Source organism: Microchirus variegatus (assembly GCF_963457635.1).
Source record: "Microchirus variegatus genome assembly, contig: SCAFFOLD_112, whole genome shotgun sequence".
In the NCBI taxonomy this organism is placed as follows: Eukaryota; Metazoa; Chordata; class Actinopteri; order Pleuronectiformes; family Soleidae; genus Microchirus; species Microchirus variegatus.
Window position 1 is genome coordinate 23,583 of NW_028154671.1, and position 27,099 is coordinate 50,681.

The following is a 27,099-nucleotide window of genomic DNA, read 5'->3' on the forward strand; positions in this document are numbered from 1 at the left end:
ATATGTGTCATAAACGTTTTGACACTGTTTTACCATCTTTTGTCAAATGTTTCACAGTCAAAATGTGATTTATTTTAGACAAAAGACACTGTTTTCTTCACTTTTAAGTTTTCACAAAGCATTATGGGTAATGGATTGGTTCACATGATGGAACAGCTTCCTGGTGAACAAATGTGTTTTTACAAAGAGGGTCACATTTGATTTATGGCTGCTGAATTATTCAGACTGCCCTCTAGTGAACAAACATGTCATTACATGCAAGCTCAAATTTGATGTATGGATACTTAATTATTTCAATTGCCCTCTAGTGGACAAGTTTGACATTACAAGTAAGGTCAAATCTGATTTATGGCTGCTGGATTGGTCAGACTGCCCTCTGGTGGACAAACGTGTTATTACATGTAAGGTCAAATCTGATTTATGGCTGCTGGATTGGTCAGAATGCCCTCTAGTGGACAAACGTGTTATTACATGTAAGGTCAAATCTGATTTATCCTTCCCTGCCGGTTACAACAAAGATGCCTGGGGATGGCAAGTCCTGTGCCTTGCTGCGCTGGACATAGAGGATGTGGAGGATGTGTACATTTCCACATTCATGATACTCGGAATGCTAACCTTGGCATGTGGAATGTTCATGCAATATCGGAAGCTGAGAAAGGCCGCCGCTGAGCAGCTCAATGCGAGAGTGGACATCGCCACGACTCTGAGTGCTTTGATGGGGTTGCGCTCTGACATCTCCGCGACACGTGACTGCGTGGTGCAGATGGGAGTGGACGCAGCTAAATGAGATGAGCTGGTGAAGCTGAGCGTCGTGAGAGCTATGCAGGAGAGGGATGATGAGAGGGATGAAGAATGAATCTGAAAAAACGGGCTCTCTCACCATCCAAGTTAATATTCGCACCATTGAAAGGAATTCTGTTGATTGGTCCATCTTGTGACATTGTTACACCCTGGCAACAAGTCGAGACTGTGATCGCTCGTGACGGTTCGATGAGAACACATGTACGGACGTGCATGTGGACTATTGACTGTCTTGAGATGTACTGCAGCCTTATGATACTGCTGCTCGTTACGTCAATACTGTCTAAAATTAAGAAAAGTAGAAGAAGAAAAGAGAAGAAGAAGAAAAAAATTTTTATATAAAAAACTACTCTGTGGTAATGGGGGCGGGACTAGATAAGCTTTGCTTCTCCCGCTTTTCCCTTTCGGTCATGTGTATGAATTTAAATGTGGATGTGTGCAGATGTTGTTGATTAACTGTCATGCCCGAAATAAACAAATCATTCATTCATTCATTCACCCACTGACACAAACACAAACACAGACACAACCTCTCATACAGACACACCCACAGACACAGTCACACCCACCCACAGACACACCCACTGACACACCCACTCACACAAACACGGACACACCCACTGACACACTCACCCACAGACATGGAGAAACAGACAGACATTTAACAGGAAGAGAAAACAGGAGAGACATTTTTTACAGATCCTTCAACCAAGTCATTAGGAAACAAACCATCAGTTTATTTTTATCTGAAAAAATTACTACCCACTAGGTGGCAGTGTTTACCTATGTTATGATGGTGCTGCATGGCTCTGTAATAGCAACTGTAAGCTGTTGTTAATATAAATGATTCTCTTTTAATGTTTTTTGTTGTTTTTGTTTCAGATTGACGAGGAGGGTTACAAGGACACGTACTCTGACCAACTGGGGAACTTTCCATCAACACCTGCTAAAATCAGGTCGGCCAGAAACCTGGTTTACTGATGTGTTCTGTACTGTAAACTGAGGTTGGATACATCAGGATTTCATGTAAAACAATAACAGAGGTATCCTACAAATACAACATTAAAAAGGAAAAATTGCGAAAATATTATTCACTTTTGCATATTTGCCACTGCTCGACTGACATCATCATATTTGCATAAAAAATAAACTTATAAACATACATATGATTTTGTTGATGGTTTTGGGGAGTATAGACACATTCAGAAGAAGATTTTCAGATTTTGTTAAACACTCTTAATAATTATCACTGGGTTTGTCACAGCCTGTAGCGAAGGCTGTTGTGGTCAGAGTTTGTTTACAGTTATGACTTAATATATAATAACTTTAATATCTTTAATGTTAATACACCTTTTGGTTTCTCATAAAATCAAGGACAAGCAAATTGATTGTAACTCTCTTTAAATAACTCAAACTTTGTGTTTTAAAACACATTAGGGCCTACTAACAACTGTAAATGTGCACCTTAAACAATCAAATAACAACAACTACAAGCAATACAGTCACAACACAAATACAAACAAACCCTTTTCCTATAATAACGCTTTTATACTTCAACTACTTTTTAGTTAGCTTTTAGGACACACCAGGGACACCAGGGACTGATCATTCCTCCCCCGGGTGAGTGTCTTGTGATAAGTGGCCGAAAGGCTTGAGCAACCTGGGGCCACAACTGATGTGTCAAAACTGACATAAAGCGCTACAAAATACTGACAAACTAGCATAGGATTTCTAAAACTTGACAGAAATGTGACTATTCTTTTGGAGCTCACACTTGTTGGGTTTGGACACAACTTTGTTGATCACCCTCTGAATCAAAGACGTGTTGTTGCTGACTTCTGTTTAAATCCAGTTCTTCCAGTCTTCTGCTCCTCCTTCTCCTGCTCCTCCTCCTCCTCAGCAGTCAGTCAGTTGTGTAGCAGCTCTCGTCGCTGCAGGGATTTCAAAAATATAACCACTGTCCTGTATCTTTTGCTGTCATGCTGCAGGACTCACTCATTCACTTTTATTGTTTTTACAAAAGCAAAGGTACAATGAGGACACTGTACTGCAGGTCATCAAACAGATTACAGGTTAGTTGAATTCAATACTTGAATGAACCCACGTGTCTGCACTGAATATTTAAACAGATGTAAGACATAGATTTAGTGATGTTGAGAGAATAAGAGACTTCTTTGTTTCTTGTTTAGAATAGCACAGTTTTCGAAGCTTGGACATTTCAATCAGGTCATTTGGGGTTAGAAATGTAGCTGCCATCAAACTCTTATGTGAGTGCAATGTAGAACAATGACATTATCGCACTTATCACTCGAGATTTGAACTTTTTGTCTCACGTTTGCAATTTTTTCTTTTAAATTTAAATTTAGTCATAGAAATCCTTGTAATGATCCTGTTATTTATAAAAGGTGTATATTTTAACTCAATATCTCATATGTAATATAAAATAACATTTGACACTTATATTTCAATATTTTTTGAGTTTTATATTTACTTACTATATTACTTACTTTTTTTAACTATGACAATTTCCCAATTTTGTGATCAATAGTTTCAACAAATTTAATCTAATGTACTTGATTGCTACTGACTTGATTTAGTATTTTCAACATTCAACATTTTTCACTCTTCTTTTTTCTGGTTTAGATGTCAGTGTCTATGCTGAATCACTGTTAATGATTAAACTTTAGGAATTTAGACTGCACTGAGCCCTTTGATACTGACCTCTGCCTCCCTCTCTTGCTTTTCTTCAGGCGTGAGATTGAGGCTGTGGTTTTGGACACAGACATACTTCCACCATGGATATTGGCAACGATGTAGATCTGTCCAATAAGAACATCCTTCCTTTGTGGCGAAGACGCAAGGACAATTGTAAAAACCCTCAAGAATCATGCAAAGCCAAGCCACGACCCCTTAGTTACCACATAAACAGTGTCATGGTGACTAGGTTCCCTGTGGAGGACAAGTGTTGCCTTACCTTCAGCCAACCTTCAGAGAAAGAGGTGGCTAATGCATCATGTACAGGAAGTAGCACTGTGATGCTGAAGCACAACCTTAGTAAGCCCTCCAGGAAATCCAGAGTTGTTCGGAGCATCAGCATTGGGCATCTTTCCAGCAGGCGCTTCTCACTGTCCAGATTTAGGTCAGAGGACAACAAATCCGCCCTACTGGACAATGGAGGGTGTAATGGAAACCATGACATGGAGAAAACCAGTAACAGAGAGACAATATGGGCAGACGAGTATGCCCTGCACTCCAACATATGCATGTCCAGTCCAGTTACTGCAAGGTCACAGAAACAGCATGCACTATTTGGAATCAGCAACTGTTCGTCACCTGTTCTTTTTCAACACATATTTGTTGGCAAAAATGACAACCACGAGGAAGTGTCTTCCCTTTCATCCACGTTCAGCTCCTCTTCTCCAGCCTGCTATAACCCTAACCCCTCTCACAGCTCCTACTCCAGCATCCCCTCCCTGTCTTCTCTCACCTCATCAGACCCCCCAACACCAAGCTCCCCATCACCAGCAGACAGAGGACAGCTGCTCCTTAAGCAGTCTTTACCTTTGCATGTGTCCTACTTACAGGACAGCAAGCATGTATCCTCCTCTTCTTCTTCCACCTCTCCCTCTCTTTCCCCAGCTCTCTCTCCTTCTCCCTTCATTCTCAGCACCTTCAGTCCAGCTGCTCTGAAGATGGGCACCCAGCAGCTTATTCCAAAGGGTTTAGCATCTGATATTCGGCAGAGCAAGGAACCCCCTGGGCAGCAGGGTCAAGGTTTGGCAGGGCTGCTGGGCTTCGATCACTCCAAGCGAGCTTTGAAGACACTCAGTATGGTGGAGTCAGTACCTTACTTTTGCACAGGAGGAGAGCACAGTGAAGGGACAGAGGGAGAGAACGAGAGTCCCAGGACACTGAGGAGAGGACTTAGGAGTCCATCATACAGAAGGGCTGTTGTGAGTGGTGTTGACTTGGAGGTCCCAGCAGTAGACCCCCAGTTTTCAGGTTGGTTGTACCAACTGTCTTGCCTGGAGCTAGATGGAGATAAACAAGCTTGCCCATCAAATCCTGTCACCACTAACCCTGAGACAGTGAAACCTGCCAGTCCTGGAATACTAAAGCCTGCCAATCTCAGGTTACAAAAGGTTGCCAGCCCCAGGTTTTCAAAGTCTCGCAGCCATACTACAGGGTTAGCGTTAGAGGATACCAGCACAGGCAAAAACAAGGTTGGTGTGGTCTTACTCCGAATAAGAGGAGGTGTGGTGTCTTAATAACAATTCAACTGGTTATTTGTTAAAGTGTGGCTGGAATTAAATGAAGACACATACAGGCCCTGTAGACATGCTGTGAATTTTAAGTTTCATTTATAGTACAGCAATGACAATTCCCAACACAGCTGATCACAGTGCATCAGATGGGTTTATAAGGAATCATGTTCAAACATTGACACCATGGTTACACATATACACTGACATACACAGTGGCTTTGTACTTAGATAAGTCATTGAAGGATGTCATTGGATTAATCACATGGAAAAAAGTCACATACATTCTGCTGTTTCTTTTCAGAGTCCAGACAAGAAGAACATTTTGACCACTCAGCGAACATTTGACAGTGAGGGTGAGAAATGTTCATCCATTGATTTTAATAACATCCCTGTCTCTTTCATTAAACTTGTTTTCTGTTTGTCTTAACCTGACATTCTGTCAAAAAAAGTGTTTTCTTTCATTTCTCACATTATTTCTGTTTCAGAGGAGGATCTGTATCAGAACTACCATGAGAAGGCCTTGCATAATGATTCAGATGAGGATGCAGATTCCAGAGAATCCAGTGTTGATAATGGCATCATGGTGCAGTACAGACCCATACGCACCACCTGGAGCCAGCTCACTGTGGTCAGATATAACACACACATACACTTCTATTCCTCTTGTTCTCATTCTGAATTCTAGTGCTCTGGAGATTTGTGTCATATCCAGTTAAACAGCAGCTGGACCTACAGGAAGTCCTGCTCCACTTGATCTGAGGACAATGTGTTGGCAAATATAGAGAGACATGCAGTGGCTTTGAATTACATAATGATGCATAGACAAATAAAGACATGGGGAATTATCTAAATTCTGTTTTGGAATTCTCATCTTTTGGTTTACTTGATAAGGAAGGAAGGAATGCGTGGGAGTAAAACAGGACAAGATCGAGTAAATTAGGGTCAGTTCAGAAGGTGCTGTGCAGAGGAAAAATATGCACACATATTTTAATAATTGGGAAATCAGACAGTAACTACAATATGTTAGCAAACATGTTTTTGTCCTTGTCCCAGCCTGAAATAGGTGTGTCAGCAGAGCCCAGAACCAGATATACAAGTTGCCATCATGCAAGGCTTTCTTTCACTCTGTTTTGTCTTTAAAATGTCCTTCTTATGTATTAAGGGTTTGATGAAATGCCTCATCCCATATCTCGTTATCAGGAATTCACTTGGTGTAGTTTCAGGGCATTGACCTGTTACCATTTACCATTAATGTAAACACATCTAAAATTGTGTTTGCTTCCAACAGGTGAACCACAATTTGAGCTTCAAAAGGAATAATCAATAAATAACGATGTAACACTGTGTGGACTGTGTTATGTAACATCAAAGTAGGGTGAAAATGGCACAAAACAACTTTGAAATGATCATAGACACTGATGACATTAAGTAATTACTCACTGCTGCCTCTTACTTTTTTTAACCAAAACTGTATGGAAAAGTAATGGAAGTGAGGACAACGCTTAGGTGTCCTGTTTTTGAATTTAAGCTGTACTGTGACCTATTATATATTCATTATTAATATTTCCTAATGGATGCATTAAGAAACATTACTTCATTTATGTGTGGACACAATTGCTTCACACCGACATACAGGTTTTTTTTCTTTTTATTATTTCTTCAATGTACTTTCTGTTCAGGTGAAGAAAAATGGTCTGTCCGACCGGATGAGTCCTGAAGAACGCAAAAGACAAGAGGTTGGAACCATATTTGATACTAATGTTAAGGTTAAGAAAATATATATATTTGGGCTTAAATGTTCCCTGGGCTGTCCATACGTTTCCAATAAAAATCCATCAAATTAGTTTAGCATTAAACATGATAAATGTTCACATCCAAGCTAGTTAACTGAAACAAATACTGCATGTGGTCAAGTATAAACTCTGTTTATACGTTTTCCTCTGTTGCTGTCCCTCCATCAGGCCATTTTCGAGGTCATCTCATCGGAACACTCTTATCTCTGCAGTCTGGAGATACTAATCCGCATGTTTAAGAACTCTACAGAGCTCAGCGAAGCCATCACTAAGACCGAACACCATCACCTCTTTTCCAATATCACCGATGTCAGTGAGACTAGTAAAAAGTAAGCTGTTCTTACATTGTTAAGTGTATTCATATCTCTAACACTTTTCTGTGCATTTGTTTACTGAATCTCTTGGTCTTGACTTATAAGTGTTTTTGTGGTGGCCGCCTGGATTTATATTGATTATATGGCTGCAGTATTGTCAAACAATTATCAATGAGTGATTGCTTCTGCCCCTTTTTTCCAAGATAACAGGGTTATAACACAAACATGGTGCATCTTGTATGTGATTGGACAGTCATTGTGCGGAAGTTCTGAGTGCTACTGTAATGACAAGTATATGGGCGCAAATTGAATTTTCGAGATATCACAAACGGTCTCAAAGTTACCGTAATGAGAAGTATGCGTGTCAAAATCCTGTCTGGGACGATTGGTTACACAAATGTTATGGAACGAGAGACTTTTCTTATCTGACCACACTTTATATAAAATATGTCTGTAAACATACTTCACAGTGTGTTTATTATTGTTCTACCTGAGTAGTTTTTACTGAAGGATTTTTGGTAGGCAGTCGTGACATGATGATAAACTGGAGGGAAAGGTGACCCTAACCCTAACCTTAGACTGGTGCTGGCAGCGCTGTAGTTCACTCACAGTGTCGTTTGCAGAGATGCTGCCATGAATTACTGTAAAAAGTACTAAAAATAGTATGTGTATGAATGTGAAGCTTGTTCAAAATGTGGCTGTCAAATTAAGTGTCACTTAATAGTCTCTGATTGGGTTGACACCATATTCAAAGAAACTGATTTATGCCATGGATGAGAGGCCATGGAAGTGGAGCCTTTAATGTGTGAGCTCTGACCAGCTGCTGCTGCTGCTGCTGTTACGACTACTACTGCTGCTGCTGCTGCTGCTGCTACTACTACTGCTGCTGCTGCTGTTACGACTACTGCTGCTGTTACGACATCTACTGCTACTACTACTACTGCTGCTGCTGTTACGACTACTACTGCTGCTGCTGCTGCTGCTACTACTACTGCTGCTGCTGCTGTTACGACTACTGCTGCTGTTACGACATCTACTGCTACTACTACTACTGCTGCTGCTGTTACGACTACTACTGCTGCTGCTGCTGCTGTTGTTACGACAGCTGCTGCTGTTACGACTATTACTGCTGCTGCTGTTACGACTACTAGTGCTGCTGCTGTTACTACTACTACTGCTGCTGCTGCTGCTGCTGCTGCTGCTGGAAACTCTGAGTGAGATCATAGAGATTACATTTACCTGAAACTGAAAAGAGTTTTACTGCATGCATTGCCGACAGTTTGTGCATGGTTGCCGACAATTCACTGCCCTTTTATATCCTCTTTAACATGACATGGTGATGCCATGTTTCTAATCTCCTATCTGACAAATTTACTGCAATACAAGGGATGAAGACAAATTATTTCCACTGGAGTGAGAGAGACACTTGTTTTTGTGCTTTAATCAAGGGTCATGCTTTAAAGAAGTCCATCAAATACCCTAATCATTTATCTCCAGCCACACATTACTACACAAACAATACCAATGACATAGTTCTACGGTGCACCTGGATAAAGAGATGGGGACTTAGCAGTCTCCCCATTAGATGTCACTGATTCTGACACACTTTACCTGACCAGTGTAGGAAAGTTAGAAATGTTGATCAATGTTTACCAAACCTTAAATGACTCCTTCCCCAAAAAAACAAAAATGTTTATTTTGATGTCATAACCAAAGACATCAGGAAATATTCACCTTTTGATGACATCACAGAAAGTGTTTTGTCATTTACAAAAAAAGATGAATGTACTTGTCAATAACCAATGAATTCAAATTGTTATGACTCCATTATCACGAAGCTTGTTACAACAGCTCAGACAAAGGACTCAGGAGTAGGATGCTACACAGGTATTGGTGAATTCAGAGCTCAAACAGCAAAATCCTGAACAACAAAACTGGGACAAAACTAGTTAAACTGTCACTGACAATAGAGATAAGACATTGTGGCAGTGACTTACTAAAACATGTTGCTTAAATACACACAGGAAGGAGCACTAACAAGACACAGGTGTGGCTAATTAGTGTGGGGCAGATGATCAGCACAGGTGGGGAAACCAGAGACAGGCGTGAAGTGACCTGAAATACAGGAAGTAAACTAAGGCCGTTTCTCAATACAGAGTATGCAAGGATGTACTTGCAAGTACAGTATGACTGGAGTACATACTCGCCAAGTATGGAAATTATCTTAAAACTGCGTTCCGGGACACAGAAAAATATATTTATTTCAGGTTTATATGTGTTTTTTCTGCCACTATCTTCCGGTAAAATGCATTCTGGGATACATGGCTTTCCCAAGTACACTCAAGTCACTAACTGATGCATATTTGGAAAACTCTTCCGGGTATGAGAACCGTACTCGCTGCTCACGTTCTTGTGAATTGGAACAGAACTTGGACTGACACTGATGATGTTTCACAAGTGCGGGAGTACGCAAATACAAAGTATTAAGTACAGAGAATGCATATTGAGAAACGGCCAAGTTCAACCAGTCAAGATTAGACTCCTGAGTCTGTGCAACTGTTTCCTAAGCATTACTTTTGAATCCAGCATACACAAACATGTAGCCAGCAAAGTGGACATCTGCTGGTGCTTAGGAAGAGGGAAAACCATTGTGCTATGGCTAATGGGACTTTCTATTTTAGGAGGCATAGATTTCCTGTTTTGTGATGTTACAGCGGGTCATCAGTGTTTCCTTCCTAACATATGTGTGCATATGTCATTATATCCTATGTATGTCCCACACTAACCACTTGTATCTATGTTCTGTGCTCAGGTTCTTTAAGGAACTGGAAGAAAGACACCAACAGAACATAATGATTGACGACATCAGCGACATTGTCAGCAAGCACGCTCAGTCAAACTTCGACCCTTACATCACATACTGCTCTAACGAGGTCTACCAGCAGAGGACGCTGCAACGGCTGCTGTGAGTGACAGTGCAATCATGCAAGCAGGGATGGGACAATACACAGAATGATTTATTCACTCACCTCAATAAAAATCACTCACAGTAAGTTGTCTGTGTGAAATACAGTGAATGGAGATAATTGTTAGTTCTTATAACCATCTGTAGCAGGACTATCATACCTACCATACATGTACACCAGGGGTTCTCAAAGTTTTGATACCTGAGGGCCAATTTAGGAACCCAACATTGGACTGAGGGCCGCCAAAGGAAAAAAAACTGAAAGAAATCCCATTTGTTATAATTTTAATGACCAGATTGCAGTTCTACAGTTTACCGTTAAGTAATATAAGCGTTAAATTCACCATATAGAAACCAGGTAAATACCAAGTATTTTTGTTTACACTTATTGGTCAGTATCCAGTAATGTCCAATAAACATTAACAAGCTTAGTAGCGCCTGGATTAAAACTCAACTGTAATTCATTGCGGGCCGCCATTGGTCCCCGGGCCGCACTTTGAGAACAAATGATGTACACAAATCATGTATCATGGATTTCATCCATTTTACTGTTTCTCTCGGTATCATTAGCTTCTCCTCCTTCTGAACACACAGCCTCCCTCTTTCCTCTCTTTCAGCTCCAAGAATCCATTGTTTAAGGAGGTGTTGACCAAGATTGAGGCTCACCAAGACTGCAGGAACCTCCCCATGATCTCCTTCCTCATCCTGCCCATGCAGAGGATCACTCGTCTGCCTCTGCTCATGGATGTCAGTTTACTGTAGAAAACCTGCAGAAACATAAGCTTTGGAATGTCCAGACTTTGGCTCTAACACAACATATAATATATCTGCTCCTAGTCTCTCTCTCTCTTGACTCCCTTATGGGTTAGGGTTAAACCTTAAATTTGGTTTATGTTGCAAAAAATAAATATATATATATATTTTCTAATTAAATGAATTTGTGAAACTAATTTGTGTTTTTTCCTTGTATTTCAGAAAATTTGTCAGAAAACACCAAAAGTTTCACAAGCACAATATGAAGCATGTAAGGAGGCTTTACAAGCAGTCAGCAAGGTGAGTCAAGCTCAGTGTGTTTTTATGCATATTTATAGAAAACATTTCTCGAGTCATGTCTTGGTGCTATACAGATGTTCTGCCATAGGAGACGTCTCATAGCTGTAAGTTTATAAATGTCATATTCAAACCATTCATTTTGTTATTTGGTGAAATGAGGCAACAATGTAACAAAAGCACTTTCCCACTCTTTTCTCGTATGTCATAATTTTTCAAATGAGGCATTAACAGATACTGTGTGTGTGTGTGTGTGTGTGTGTGTGTGTGTGTGTGTGTGTGTGTGTGTGTGTGTGTGTGTGTGTGTGTGTGTGTGTGTGTGTGTGGTTAGGTGGTAAGACAGTGTAATGAAGGCGCTCGCACAATGGAGAGAACTGAAATGATGTATACCATTAACTCTCAGCTGGAGTTCAAGATAAAGGTACATCCATCAAACTTTATTGACATAACACTTTTCATACAACACAACTCAAAGTGCTTCACAGAATGAAAACCAAAGGAAACCAAATGTTTTTCCTTGTCTTTGTCTTCCAGCCTTTTCCTCTGGTGTCGTCGTCCAGGTGGATGATAAAGAGAGGTGAACTGACAGAGTTTGTCCAGGACAACGCTCTCTTCCTCCGGAGGACGTCGCGGCAGCTCGTTTATTTCTTCCTCTTCAACGATGTTCTCATCGTCACCAAAAAGAAGAGGTGAGTTATGTGTGTGTGTGTGTGTGTGTGTGTGTGTGTGTGTGTGTGTGTGTGTGTGTGTGTGTGAGAGAGAGAGAGAGAGAGATAAAACACACCTTGTTGTGTGTTTGTGTGTCAACAGTTCAGGAGCAACTATGTGTAGAACGTATCAGCTTTACAATTAGAGGTTAGGTAGGATTTTAAATATGAGGGTTGTTACTTTGACTTATTAGGATTATTTATGATTAAGCACTTTTTTGCTGTTATAAAAAGTCTTTGTCACCTTTGGTTTAGAAAAGTGAGACAAATATCACAGCTTTTTGATGAAAGGTATACAAATATAGAGTTGTGAGAAAGGAGGCTGTTTATCAGAGTTTGGCTCAGAAAACACTTGCGTAACACCAGCTGGATCCACTCTCACCCTTTCTTCTGTGTAATGGTATGATCTCAACATGAGGCTTAGGTTTCCACGCTCTCTTTATAATCTCTTCCTCTTTTCTTTGGGACTTTTCATTGTCTTTTTATGTGTACAAGGTATAATCCCAACATCTGTGTGACTATGACATAGTCTCAACACTATTATTCTTTCATCATGTGTTCATGCTTTCACTCTTTCATTGGAGATGTCTGGTGAGACAGTGGCTCAAACACTGGTGATGATGTGTTTGTAGATTGTTTGGCGTCACAATCATTTACAAACAACACTTTTAGAAATAAAAACAGTAAAGTACTTGCAGCTGGGTTGCCATTATGTTACTGTAAAATTAACATCTTTTTACTGTCACTGAAATTTACAGTGTTGTCCTGTAAATGAAAAATACAGTGTAAACTGATATTTAAAATTACTTTAACTGTATTTAACAATTAAAGGTCTATTTAGCTTTCTATTAAAAAAATAGGATTCCACACAGTTAAAGGAACTTTTGTTAAGAAACACATGTTACATGTCATTGACTTCAGGTTTCACAAAATCTCTGTTTGAACCTGGCCACAAGCACCGAAGACAAACCATAATACAATTAACCTACTGATTTTTCAAGCATGTGATTGAAGAGAAAAAGAAGCTCCTTATTGCACTTTACTTTTATTTGAATGAAACGATAACATGTAAAAACTTCACATGCTGAACAACTTGCATGTTAAAAAAGTAGTACGAACATACATATTGACAGTATTACAAACATATGCCATATATTATGATGGGAAATTTCAAGTCATTCCAAGATACTTTTTGTTTTTTTGAAGAAACTCAGCTCTTCAAAAAAAAAATTGCATTAAGGGCAAACGGATAATTTCCTGAATTGCAAATATTTTCAACAGATCCTTGTTCAGGGCGATGCTAACTATTATGGTGGTAAATTTCAAGTCATTCTGAGATACTTTTTGTTATTGAGAAGAAACTCAGCTCACTGTCAAAGTGCATCAGGGGAGATGGATCATTTCATGATTTTCAAAATTTCATTAAAATTATTCCTTAAGAGCTTTGCAAATATTTTCAACAGATCCTTGTTCAGGGCGATGAAGACTATTAAGATGGTAAATTTCAAGTCATTCCGAGATACTTTTTGTTTTTGAGAAGAAACTCATCTCACTGTCAAAGTGCATCAGGGGAGATGGATCATTTCTTGAATATCAAAAATTCATTAAAATTATTCCTTAAGAGGTTTGCAAATATTTTCAACAGATCCTTGTTTAGGGCGATGGGTTACATTATGATGTTAAATTTCAAGTCATTCCAAGATACTTTTTGTTTTATGAAGAAAGTCAGCTCACTGTTTAAATTACTGTACTTTGTGGAAGTCCAAGAACCTCGGCAGGAGAGTTACAGCACACTCAATGACACCTGGTTTCTCAATCCAGCATCTAAGTAGCAGTGGTGAAAACAACTTCTGCATCTGCAATATCAGAGAAATGTGTCAGAAAATCTGAATACAAATGGCGATTGAAGCAAACAGCCAATTGAACAATGCAAGATGGAAAAACAGTCAAAGTTACTGCAAAGCAAATATTCTTCAGTATTACATTTTTCATCCAATATTTATCTTGAAAATAAACTTGCATCTTCCCCATCACACACAATAATTAGCATGCACTGTCTTTAAAGTGTTGTCAAAAGCTCTATTCGTAATGGATTAATAACCTGGGGTCACCAGAGGTCCCAAAGTCATACTAATCTTGTGCAAATAGAGTAAATTACTTAGACGTAAAATGTTCTCACAAACTATCATAAAGTTTCATTAATTCACTGACAGAATGCAGGAGTCAACAAACGTTAACTTTGTAGAAATTAAAATGTGCTGCTTGTGTTGTTTGACTACTTTGAAAATGTAGCTAGCTGCTAACCAAAATCATCCTTGCATGTGCTGTAATCATCAATGCAAACAAAACTAATCAAATCAAACAATAATATTATATGTAATATGAATCAATAAAATACAGTTGTTACTCACCAAATAATTAGTCAGATGGAGACGGATCATACCAATGGCAGGTCAATAGTTTCATGTGCAGCTCAGATAATGTTCTTCACAGAATACCAAAAACAATGCATGATACTGTTATTAATACACTTTAACGGTAAAGTGCTGTAAAATAGAAATACATTAGAGTTAAAACAGTAAATGAGCTGTAATTTCACTGATGTTCTGTAATATTAACAATAAAACACTGTTTATTAAAAAACACCTTAATACTGTTGAAATTCTGCCGTAAATTTACAGAAATGATTTAGAGTGCAGTAAGATTGTGTTGGTTTTTGTCACTTTGTGTGTTTAAATATGCTCAGTCTTCACTTCATTTGTATTGAACAATAATCTGAGAGAGAAAAAACCCACACACCACACACATGGGAATACTCATCCCACAAAGCTGCAGATTCCTAACCCATCCCAGTTCTCAGTGTAATGTAAATGGAATTCTTGGCATTTCCATTAAAGCCACATGCTTACAATCCAGTCTTGAGCTTAGATGAAATAAAATGGTAAGATTTAAATCGCTCAACTCAATTTATACTTGATTAACATCGGAAATTAAGGAGAAAAAAGTCAACAAATCTATGTCCACTGAATGTTTTCACCAAGTATGTTTAATAAGATCTGGATTCAAATGTGAATTAAATCCATGTCAGATATCCTAGATGTGAAACATCAACCGTCTCTTGCTCTTTCTCCGAGTCCAGAACTGTGATTAAGTCTCAGATAATCTGGTTTTCATAATTCTGGATCATATTATGCATATTTCCAAATACTTACATTTCAGGATTATAAGCCTGGGTTTTGAAGGGTTTTTGGGTGCCAGTGTCACCAGGTACCTTTCATATTAGAAAAAGTTGAATTATTGTCTTCGTTCAAGTAAACGGGTTAGGGTTAATCCTAACCCTAACCCGGTATAAACATATTAGCTCGACTGAAATCGCACTCGTAATTTAGATAATGTGATTAGGAGTCTAGTTATTACTACATGTACTTTAAACGCTCAGTTGGACCAGTCGGACTCAACCTGGCTCAGGTTCTCTGAACTTGTGCCACAGTTCACATCCTGGTTAATATCTGGACATTAAAGAAGAAGAAGGATAAAACAGCAGCAACAGACAGTGAGTCATTCAGAAGCTCAACCCTAGAGCTAGATCATCAAACATAAAGACACAAACTTAAATTCTTCTTGAATCAAATAAAAATACAAGAATACTTCCTCCTTAAAAATAACACAGAAAGTATCTTCAGGGTTAGAAGACCAAACACTGTGAGAAATGAATTCAGTTTTCACTACAGCTCAACAACGTTCTGACACAGAATGAGGGAACTGGGAACGCTATAAAGGTAAGAGAGAATCAAGGGCAGCTGTGAGTGATGACTTAAGGATCACCAGGTGAAAACATCAGGGAATCAGGGGAGGTGTGTCAAGGACGACGAGGTGACAACGAAACAGGAAGACAAGAACATTACCAAAATAAAAGGGGAAGAGAAAATAATCCAAAACAAAAAAGGTGACATGAACTTAACGTGAGTTTATACACAAATTAACACAAACTGACTAAAGAAACAAAACACAGTGACATTATTGGATGGTAGAAAGACTCACAATAACTCTCAACATGCTAACAAGCTAACCCTTCCTGTCATAGTGCGTATACATGTATATAAGTATACATGTATATAAGTATACATGTATATAAGTATACATGTATATAAGGGCAGTATGGAATTGTACTGACTCCTGAATGACATCCTTGAGTTTTTCAGAAATACTTCATTATAGTCGTCATATATATATATAATTATATCATTCTTCCTCTGGTTTACTTGTGTTAGTGAAGTGAAGAAACATCTTGGATGAGAAGTGAAACATTTTTAAACCCAGTTCAGTTGCCTACAGCGAACAACTGAAGAGAACATGAAATATTTAAATTAAATTAAATATAGTTTCTGTTTCATCAACACAGAAAAAGATGAGTTTTTATTTTTTGGAATTTGTTCCCTCTGAGTCTAAAAAACAAGTCCAGATGTCGTCACACAGACGAGGATTCTGTCCAGAAGCTTATTGTTGGTGCACTTTCAGTCTCAGGTTGATGCTGAAGCTTCTGTTCTGGACGTTTACATCAGCTGGAGAACATTTACAATCACTTCCAGTAGAGACTCTCTCTCTTCCCAAGTCTGCACTGCAGCTGTGATCATCAGGACTCTTATAGCAGAACCTCCTGTGTGCAGGACCAATCAGCCCCAGGAACCACCTGGACATACATATATATATATTATATAAGTATATGTATATCCTGCCAGGCTGAAATATATGTGCATACATACATACATACATTTACATGTACAGTATACGTATATATAGCCTACAGCTAACCAAAGAATTAAAAAAAAAATAGGATCAAAATCAATGTGATTTCAAAGCTAGGTTCACTCTGTGTTTTCAGTGAGGAGAGTTTCACTGTGGTAGACTACGCTCTCCGGGACCAGATCTGGGTCAGGTCCTGCCAGACCGAGGATCTGAACCTGTTACCAGTCAGAAGCAGCAGCAGCAGAAACATCAGCAGCAGCAGAAACATCAGCAGCAGCAGAAACATCAGCAGCAGTCATCTTTTCCATCTATGTTTCTATAGCAACTGCTCTGGTGAAAAGGTGCTGATGATGGTGGGAACAAACTCACTGTGAGTGATTTATCTTTGTTTACAGTTTACATTCATGCAAACAACAGTGACGTTCACAGTGTTCCTTTAGTCTTAAAGGCCACATGGTGGAGTAGGGGCTACAACTGCTGCCTTACAACCCTGTGTGTGTGTGTGTGTGTGTGTGTGTGTGTGTGTGTGTGTGTGTGTGTGTGTGTGTGTGTGTGTGTGTGTGTGTGTGTGTGTGTGTGTGTTAAACACCTGTGATTATCACCACTGGAAACAATGACAATTGTGACAACCCTGTCTGTTAAAAAACAGTTTAATCAAATCATTTGTTTGTTTGTTTTTTCTTTACCTTTATGTGAAGAAAAACCTTCTCCCTTTGTTTTATTCCACCCCCACATTTGTCTCCATGTGGAACATTCCAGCTCTCAGGGATATTTCCTTACATCTATTCTTCACAGTCTTTGTTGATTTTGTGTTGTCGATTGTTCTGCTGTACAATCACACTGTCATTTAATCACACTGTCATTTCATTCATTCATCTATTGAAGCAAAGAAATGTACTTATATACAACATTCTAACCCTGGGTTTAACCACAAGAGGAAGACGACTCCTGTTTAACCCTGAGACAACATTTCCCTCTCTCTCTTTTGGAACTTGACTCCACAGACGATCCCTAACCATAATGATCTATGATAAAGATCTATGATAAAGATCTATAATAATATATGATAACGATCTATAATAACGATCTATGATAACGATCTATAATAATATATGATAACGATCTATAATAATATATGATAACGATCTATAATAACGATCTATGATAACGATCTATAATAACGATCTATGATAACGATCTATAATAATCTATGATAACGATCTATAATAACGATCAATGATATCTATGATAAGGATCTATGATAAGGATCTACAATAATCTATGATAAAGATCTATAATAACGATCTATGATAATGATCTGTGATATCTATGATAAGGATCTACGATAATGATCTGTGCTAACGATCTATGATAATTATAGTTCATTGCCTCAGGCGTCTGTGTATGATGTAGTTTTAGTGTGTGAATGTGATGTGTTGTGATTGTGTGTACTTTGTGTGTGTTGCATTGTTGTCACTAACGACTAACGGCTGCTTCTCCGTCAAAGACAGTCACGACCTGATGAGTTCACTCATTCATCTGTGACGTTCACTCATTCATCTGTGACATTCACTCATTCATCTGTGACGTTCATTCATCAGTGACGTTCACTCATTCATCAGTGACGTTCACTCATTCATCTGTGACATTCACTCATTCATCTGTGACGTTCATTCATCAGTGACGTTCACTCATTCATCTGTGACGTTCATTCATCAGTGACGTTCACTCATTCATCAGTGACGTTCACTCATTCATCAGTGACGTTCACTCATTCATCTGTGACGTTCATTCATCAGTGACGTTCACTCATTCATCGATGACGTTCACTTATTCATCTGTGACGTTCACTCATTCATCAGTGACTTTCACTCATTAATCTGTGACGTTCACTCATTCATCAGTGACGTTCACTCATTCATCAGTGACATTCACTCATTAATCTGTGACGTTCACTCATTCATCAGTGACTTTCACTCATTCATCTGTGACGTTCACTCATTCATCAGTGAATTTCACTCATTCATTCATCAGTGACGTTCACTCATTCATCAGTGACTTTCACTCATTCATCAGTGACGTTCACTCATTAATCTGTGACGTTCACTCATTCATCAGTGACTTTCACTCATTCATCTGTGACATTCACTCATTTATCAGTGACTTTCACTCATTCATTCATCAGTGACGTTCACTCATTCATCAGTGACATTCACTCATTAATCTGTGACGTTCACTCATTCATCAGTGACTTTCACTCATTCATCAGTGACGTTCACTCATTCACGTTCTTAACTTTTCTCAGTGGAAACGATGATTGACTTCACGTTTGTTATGTCTGCTTATTTAATATTTAATTTATTAAATGTATTAAATCAATAAACGTGTGTGTCTGTGTTGTGTGTCTCTGTTGTGTCTCTGTTGTGTGTGTCTGTGTTGTGTCTCTGTTGTGTCTGTGTGTGTCTGTGTTGTGTCTCTGTTGTGTGTGTCTGTGTTGTGTCTCTGTTGTGTGTGTCTGTGTTGTGTCTGTGTGTGTCTGTGTTGTGTCTCTGTGTGTCTCTGTTGTGTGTGTCTGTGTTGTGTCTCTGTTGTGTGTGTGTGTCTGTGTCTCTGTTGTGTATCTGCGTTGTGTGTGTGTGTTGTGTGTGTCTCTCTCTGTTGTGTGTGTGTGTGTCTACAGGAACGAGCGTGCACGGTGGATCAGCGTTCTGAGTCACAAAGTCAATGAGAAGAATCAGGACAGAATGAGTGAGTTGTGTCTTATTGCACCACCTTGTGGCTGCATTGTGTTACTTAATGTTGTGTTTGTGTATTTGTTCAGATGTGATGCAGATGGAGATGATCAGAACGTTTTCAGCCAAACAACCAGACGAGTTGAGTCTGCAGGTGTCTGACGTGGTTCTGATCTCACAGACGCTGGACGACGGTGCGTCCTTAACTCTACGCCTCTATATTATTGTTATTATTATTATCGTTATATTATAATTATATTATTAGTATTATATACACTTCTCAACACACACCTGTCAAATCTACACAGTCACAGTTTGGTAACCATAGCAACCAACTCTTAGATGACAACCTAAATTTCACAGACGATGTTAAATTTACTAACAAGGGATTTCTCCTCAGTTTTTTAGATTTTATAAAAGGTTGATCAACAACAGTGAAAATCTTCATTTGCTTTGATAATAACTTTTATTTTATTTTGTTTTACACATATTTTTTTATAGTTTATTTTAAAGTGGTTTGTATGTTGTGTAACGACGCAGTTTTCCTCTGAGGAAATGTCAGGGTTTCAAATGACCAAACTATTTTGGTTTAACAGAAATGTGTCAGCCTTAGTGCAAACAGCAGGAAACACAAGCAGAGATGATCTTTAACACACGGCTGCACACAGACACTCAGCCTCAGGGTGGCGCTACAGAACCCTTCTGTCACAGAAAGATTTACTCTGGTTCTTTTGTTCCCAACAGTTGATCTTAATATGAATTTGGGGATTGGATTTTATTTGATTTATTGATATACTGGGGAGGAATGCACTGTATTATTATATTTATTTTTCTATTTATTTATGTTCAAATGTGATGTTTTTGTTTTGAATCCATGTAATAATGTAGCCTAAGAACAGAAGTGACTGTTTGACCGTCTCTCAGGCTGGTGTGAAGGCGAGCGTCTGCGTGACGGAGAAAAAGGCTGGTTCCTCGCCGAGTTTGGACGACCAATCACACGCCAGGACACGGTCCAGCGTAACGTCCAGAGGATGGGACGTCTGCAGGGTTTAGAGACAAACGTGTGACCAGGAGGACACAGGAGGACAGACAGACAGAGGACAGACAGAGGAGGACAGAGGAGGAAAGAGGACAGACAGAGGAGGACAGAGGAGACACTTGGTGAACCAGGACAAACAAGTGAAGGTGAAGGTTCACCTCCAAAGTCAAAGTTTTCATTTCTGAATGTTTTTCAAACATAAGTCATAACTACAGGACGTGATAGGTGAACACCAGGTCATGTGACCTTGAGCTCTGAGTCATAACTACAGGACGTGTAAGGTGAACACCAGGTCATGTGACCATGAGCTGAGTCATAACTACAGGACGTGATAGGTGAACACCAGGTCATGTGACCTTGAGCTCAGAGACATGCAAGTGCATCAGAAATGTGCATAAATCCACCTTTTTTCACATTTATGAGATCACAACCAAATGTTTCCAGATTATTATTTTGCTGTTGAACATGAAACAGATTTTTAATCAATTTTCTAAATGTGGGACCATTAAAGGCAGAAGATATTATTCTAAAGTTCTGTTTTAATGTCTCAGTTCATTTAGTGACTTTATTAACACATTCATTTTCATGTCTGATACAAAACCTTAATAACAACTCAGCTGTGAACAAGATGTTTCCAGATATGAGACATGTGAGAGACATGTATCCTTCAGTGTAACAAATGACTGTATTACTGTAGATCTTATTTGATGATGAGGAAACATCGTCATCAGCTCATTCCTTCTTGTTTCCTGTGTTTGTGACAGTGATGATGATCATAAAGGTCTTTTCTAGTCATTGTCATCATCATCATTGTCATCAGTGAAGTGAACGTGTTGTCCTCTTGGAGCAGAAGTCCAGGTTCTACCACTGGTCTTCTCCTGGGTGGTGATGAGGTCTATGATGGCTGTGATGACGGCACAGTCTTTGGACTGACGGTTTTTCCAGTCCACAGGTGAAGGGTTACGGATCTTCTCCTCCAACAAAGAATCCAACTCTTTCTTTAAGCTCTGGAACAGACAGCAGCCAGAGGTTAGAGGTCAAATCATACCAGAGATTTCAAAGAGTCAATTTGTCCTCGACTAACCTTCACAAGGTGAGCGATGCGTGCTGGGGATCTGAAGACGATCCACTTGTCCACTGCTATGGTGTCCTGGTCCTCGTCTCTCTGGATGGTGATGTCTCCTCCAAAGAACAGCAGTGAGAATGGAGACACTTCAGTGCAGTCGTAGAGGAAGATCTGAGGAGACACAGAGACATTCATGTTATATTCACAACATCCATCCATTATCTACCGCTTTATCCTGACAGGCGGGGTCACACCCTGAAAGGCGGGGTCACACCCTGAAAGGCGGGGTCACACCCTGAAAGGCGGGGTCACACCCTGAAAGGCGGGGTCACACCCTGAAAGGCGGGGTCACACCCTGACAGGCGGGGTCACACCCTGACAGGCGGAGTCACAACCTGACAGGCGGGGTCACAACCTGACAGGCGGGGTCAGACCCTGGACAGTTGACCAGTCCATCACAGAACCACATATAGAGACAAACAAGCATTCACTCACACTCTCTCACCTATGGTCAACTTAGAGTGAGCAGTTTAACTGATCCCCATATTCACACCAGTTCTTCTCATTTGAATGGACAGCAGCAGCATCATTATGAGACACAACACGTCTGTGCTGAACTGTTCCATTAGTTAATTAATTAGTTAGTTAGTTAGTTATTAGTGAAGAGAAGCTGTTTGGCTTTGAGCAAAGTGAAGCAGTGAAGGGAATCAAAGGAGTGAGGAGGTCAAACGTGACATTATAATTATGATGAGGTGGTCGTCAGGGAACATATTACATTATACATATATACATATATATATATATATATATGTATATATATATAAATATATATATAGAACACTGTCCTGCATGTTTTAGATGCTGCCCTGCTCCAACACACCTGATTCACATATATGATATGTGGTGATGTGGACACTTTGAAGCATAAGAAGATCCTTTGAAAGGGTTGAGAGTTGAAAGGCAGCGTTTAATGAAATATTGATTTGGTGAAAGTCACAGACTGAAGTCCCACTGTTAACCTTTAACCAGTGATGCTTTTTTTCACTTCAGAGGCTGAACATGAAAAAGAATCACTCACTCATTCATATGTGAAAAACATCGTCTGCCTCCATTAGAAGCATTAGATCTGTCAGATGTTAGCGCTGCATTTGACACCATTGATCGTGACATTCTACTGCGGAGACTGGAGCAGACCCTTGGGATCAGAGGTGCTGCCCTCTGCTGGTTTAAATCATATTTATCTGATAGATTCCAGTTTGTTCATTTTGATGATAATGACTCATTACAAAACGTATACTTTTTACTTTATATATGCTTCCTTTAGGGAACATTATGAGAACGTTCATTGTTATGCAGATGACACAGTTATATTTATCAATGAGGATGAAATAAATCAGGTTGTTCAACTCGAGGAATGTCTCAGAGACATGAAGTCCTGGATGACCTGTAACTTTCTGCTTTTAAACTCAGAAAAAACTGAGGTCATTATACTCAGCCCTAAACGCCTCAGAGGAAAACTTCCTACCTTTGTTACATCAAGACAAGATTACTGTAACTCCTTATTATCAGGATGTTCCAACAAGTCTGTTCGAAACCTTTAGATAATTCAAAAATGCTTCAGCACGAGTTCTGACAGGAACTACAAAGAGAGACCATATGTTTTTTCTTTCATCCCAAACTGTCGAGGCAGATGCTGCACATCTTTCAGTCTGATTCTGTCAGAGAGTTCTTCTTCTTCTGCTGCCCCCTAGTGTTTGTTCATTTTTCTCTGCTCTGCACAGAGACCTGAGATCATGTATGTTGTGATTCTATACAAATAAAACTGAATTTAATTACTCACACTGCTAGTTTTCATCTTCAGGTGGTAAATGAGCCAAGTATAGTTGAAGTCCGTCTCTTCAGCGTTGACAGATTTCGGGTGGATACAGACTTTTCCATCAGCCTGGGTGTAAACTTTCACTCTGAAAATGAATGAATGAATGAATCATTAGCCAAAGTCCAAATGAGGAGAAAAAAACAGTGTTACGTTTGTAGCACGACTACCCGTTAGCTCCTCCCACTAGCCTGAAGCTGACGCCAACTCATAGTAACCATGACAACCGTTGACACATGGACTGAACTCAAAGCCTCTGCCACTTGTCTGAAAGCATCAGTGTGGAAATATGTTGTGAGTAAACGGTTATTAAGCAAAGCACAGGGTTAGGGTTAGGGTTAGGGTTAGACGTAACCATGACAACAACACAACACAAACTCTTCTGTCCTCATGTGGAGCAAAAACCTCCTGAAAATTCAACTGGTGCTAAAGTGAAAACTAGAGCTAAAGATGTGTTTGTATCATCAGACGTGAACTTATGAAGCTGCTGTTATTTCTAACAGATATTACAGAGTGAAGGACTCACCCCGGCCTCTTTCTGCTGTGAGATGGTCTGATCATGGCCACCTTTGGATACAGACCTGCTACAATCACTGCTTTGATTAACTTCTCATTGTCTGAGGAGGTGAAAACAACAACAACACATGAGCACGGCTACATTTACATTTATTATTGTTATAATTCATCACTGTTTCACAGTTTGAACATTTAGATCAACTTCATCCAAAATACTCAGTTACCTGAGTTGACGTTAGATTTGGGCTCTTTGGGGTTCTTGCTGCTAACAAAACCTACATGCATCAGATGTTCAGCAAACTGAGCCTTCATGTTGTGCAGCATCTGAGTGAGAAAACGGCCAAAATAAGATCACGTGTCCTGAAGTGTCCACAGAGAAAAGCCTGGCTTTGATTTTCTGCAGAACTCACCTGAAGTGTATTAGCAGACAGAAAGTTATCCCAGCAGTATTCTCTCTCGTACCTAACACCGCGCTGTTTACTGTCCTCCCAGCCCTGGACAAATATATGTGTGTGTGTATATATATATATATATATATATATATGATCGATGAATGTGCACAGAATACAGAAATAAAGGAAATATGTGTTGTTTTACCTGGAAGGCATTGACAATAGTGAGGTGGTCACTCTTTGAGTTTCTGGACAGAGTCTTTCTCCTCATGTCGGCCATCTTTTCTTTACCCTGAGACACAAACAATCAAACAAAAGCATTCGTTAAAGGCTGAGGAGCTTTTTATGATCAGTGAACGGCATCATCAATATATCATCATCATATATCATCATATCATATATCATCAATATAAGACATTTGCATCAATGGCTTTGTTTTTGTTGACAGTTGATGACTGAATGACTTGATGACAAAGGGTTAGGGTTTTTCCCCCCCGAGTCCAGAAACCTGTGCATTGGTGTTACTATGTTACCATCTGTGTTACTATGTTACCGTCAGTGTTACTATGTTACCATCTGTGTTACTATGTTACCGTCAGTGTTACTAGGTTACCATCTGTGTTACTATTTTACCATCTGTGTTACTATGTTACCGTCAGTGTTACTATGTTACCATCTGTGTTACTATTTTACCGTCGGTGTTACTATGTAACCATCTGTGTAACTATGTTACCGTCGGTGTTACTATGTTACCGTCGGTGTTACTATGTTACCGTCGGTGTTACTATGTTACCGTCGGTGTTACTATGTTATCATCTGTGTTACTATGTTACCATTGGTGGTACTATGTTAACAGTGGTTTTACTATGTTACTGTCAGTGTTACTATGTTACCGTCTGTGTTACTATGTTACCGTTGGTGTTACTATGGTACCATCTGTGTTACTATGTTACCATTGGTGGTACGATGTTACCGTCAGTGTTACTATGTTACCATCTGTGTTACTATGTTACCATTGGTGGTACTATGTTACCGTCAGTGTTACTATGTTACCCTCTGTGTTACTGTGTTACCATTGGTGGTACTATGTTAACAGTGTCTTTACTATGTTACTGTCGATGTTACTACATTACCAGGGGTGTTACTATGTTACCAGGGGTGTTACTGCGTTACCATTGGTGTTACTATGTTACTATCAGTGTTACTATGTTACCGTCTGTGTGACTATGTTACCATCGATGTTACTATGTTACCATTGGTGTTACAAGGGGTGTTACTATGTTACCAGGGATGTAACTATGTTACCAGGGGTGTTACTATGTTACCAGGGATGTAACTATGTTACCAGGGGTGTTACTATGTTACCAGAGATGTAACTATGTTACCAGTGGAATGAAGAAGGGGTCTTTGAAGCTGAGTGAAGCAGCGATGGTGAGGACAGGGTCGAGGCAGCCCAACAAAGCTCCAAACAGAATCAGTTTGCCAATGTGAGGCTCCACAGGAAGACGAGCCAGGTGGAAACCCAGAGCTGTCAGGTTCTCTGAGTGGTCCAGAGCGTTCTAACACACACACACACACACACACACACACACACACACACACACACACACAACACACACACACACACACACACACACACACACACACACACACACACACACACACACACACACAGTCATTGTTTTGTTTGTGAACAACTTACATCCCAACATTTTTAGAATATTGATTGAAGGAAACAGGATATTCAAATATATATTTTTATAAAAGTAAAGGATATTGTTGACTATATTCAACAGAAAATTCAAACTAATGCTGAGTTGCAGCTTTATACTTAATTGTAGGTGATGATTTGCTTTCTACAATATAAATATATATATATATATATATATATATATATATATACATATACTTATATATTGGTATATCTATATTTTTAATCATCTCCACTCTTCCTCACCAGGTCCATGAGGTTCTTGATGGCCAGGCTGATTGCATTTTCAGTCGGAGGGTCCGGAGCTTTCTCCAAGAATCTAGCGATGGACCCAAGCTTCAAAATCTACGAGGCAGAAATATGACACAAATATAGAGATACATTCATGTATTAACAAACATTTGAAGATTAGTTCATATTATTCAACCTATGAATGGGTTAGTGTTTGTAAATGTGTATGTACTGGTGCAGTAAATATGCCAAAGCATTTGTACTAGTGTGATCTAGAGCTCTCTCTGAGTCACTCACTCAACTGATTCACAAGAGTCAATGTTGTTGAATTGTTTGTTTTTCATAAAAGAAAGTGTACGATCCAGATAAATGACAAAGTATCAATTCATTAATAGAATTAACTATAAATATTATAATGAAGTTAAATCTGATCTCTGGGGCTTGTTGACTTGATTTAAAGAGTGTGAGCTCAGTGGTTCACAGTCAGACTCTCTACAGGAAGTTGTGCTGTAGTTTACGCAGAGGATTGAGCAGCTACACTTGTTACTATGACTATGTTGATTTTGTTGACTTGTCATGACTTTGACATGTTTATAAAAGGTTTGTAAGGCAATAGATCATGAGTGTGACTGATGTTGCTGCAGGAGTGTGATGAGGTCAGGTTTCTGCCGAGTGTTTCGCTCTTCTCTGATGCATTCGTCCACCTCTCAAAAAACCACATACAAATACATCTGACTGTAATAAAGACGTGAAATAAAGTCATGATCAACATTAGATCTGAGTCAACTCTGGCTTCATGTTCCATGAGCATGGATTTAAATGTGTCTCAGTGCAAAGAAGAAAATAAAATAGGTGTCAGGAAACCATGAGTGAGACCATGAGTGAACACAGAGCTGTG

General features: G+C 39.3%; 2 protein-coding genes across 2 annotated transcripts; one reads left to right on the plus strand and one right to left on the minus strand.

The window, feature by feature from the left end:
- Positions 1–3,596: 3,596 nt before the first annotated feature.
- Positions 3,597–20,777, plus strand: LOC310944079 (rho guanine nucleotide exchange factor 26-like; the record flags this gene model as incomplete). The annotated part of the gene is made up of 14 exons (XM_083910912.1): positions 3,597–5,024; positions 5,368–5,419; positions 5,552–5,694; positions 6,746–6,802; positions 7,028–7,188; positions 9,986–10,138; positions 10,756–10,885; positions 11,114–11,191; positions 11,520–11,609; positions 11,723–11,877; positions 16,778–17,011; positions 19,322–19,389; positions 19,463–19,567; positions 20,298–20,777. The coding sequence occupies 14 exons, from the start codon at positions 3,597–3,599 to the stop codon at positions 20,438–20,440; spliced, it is 2,997 nt and encodes a 998-aa protein (XP_083767038.1). The 3' UTR covers positions 20,441–20,777.
- A 210-nt stretch (positions 20,778–20,987) lies between these two features.
- Positions 20,988–26,315, minus strand: LOC310944080 (ATP-dependent DNA/RNA helicase DHX36-like; the record flags this gene model as incomplete). Its single annotated transcript, XM_083910913.1, has 9 exons — positions 20,988–21,419; positions 21,497–21,649; positions 23,319–23,439; positions 23,878–23,968; positions 24,092–24,191; positions 24,278–24,361; positions 24,465–24,551; positions 25,645–25,818; positions 26,217–26,315. Coding segments are annotated over 9 exons (1,128 nt in total), but the record flags the coding sequence as incomplete, so codon positions are not given.
- Between the last annotated feature and the right edge of the window lie 784 nt (positions 26,316–27,099).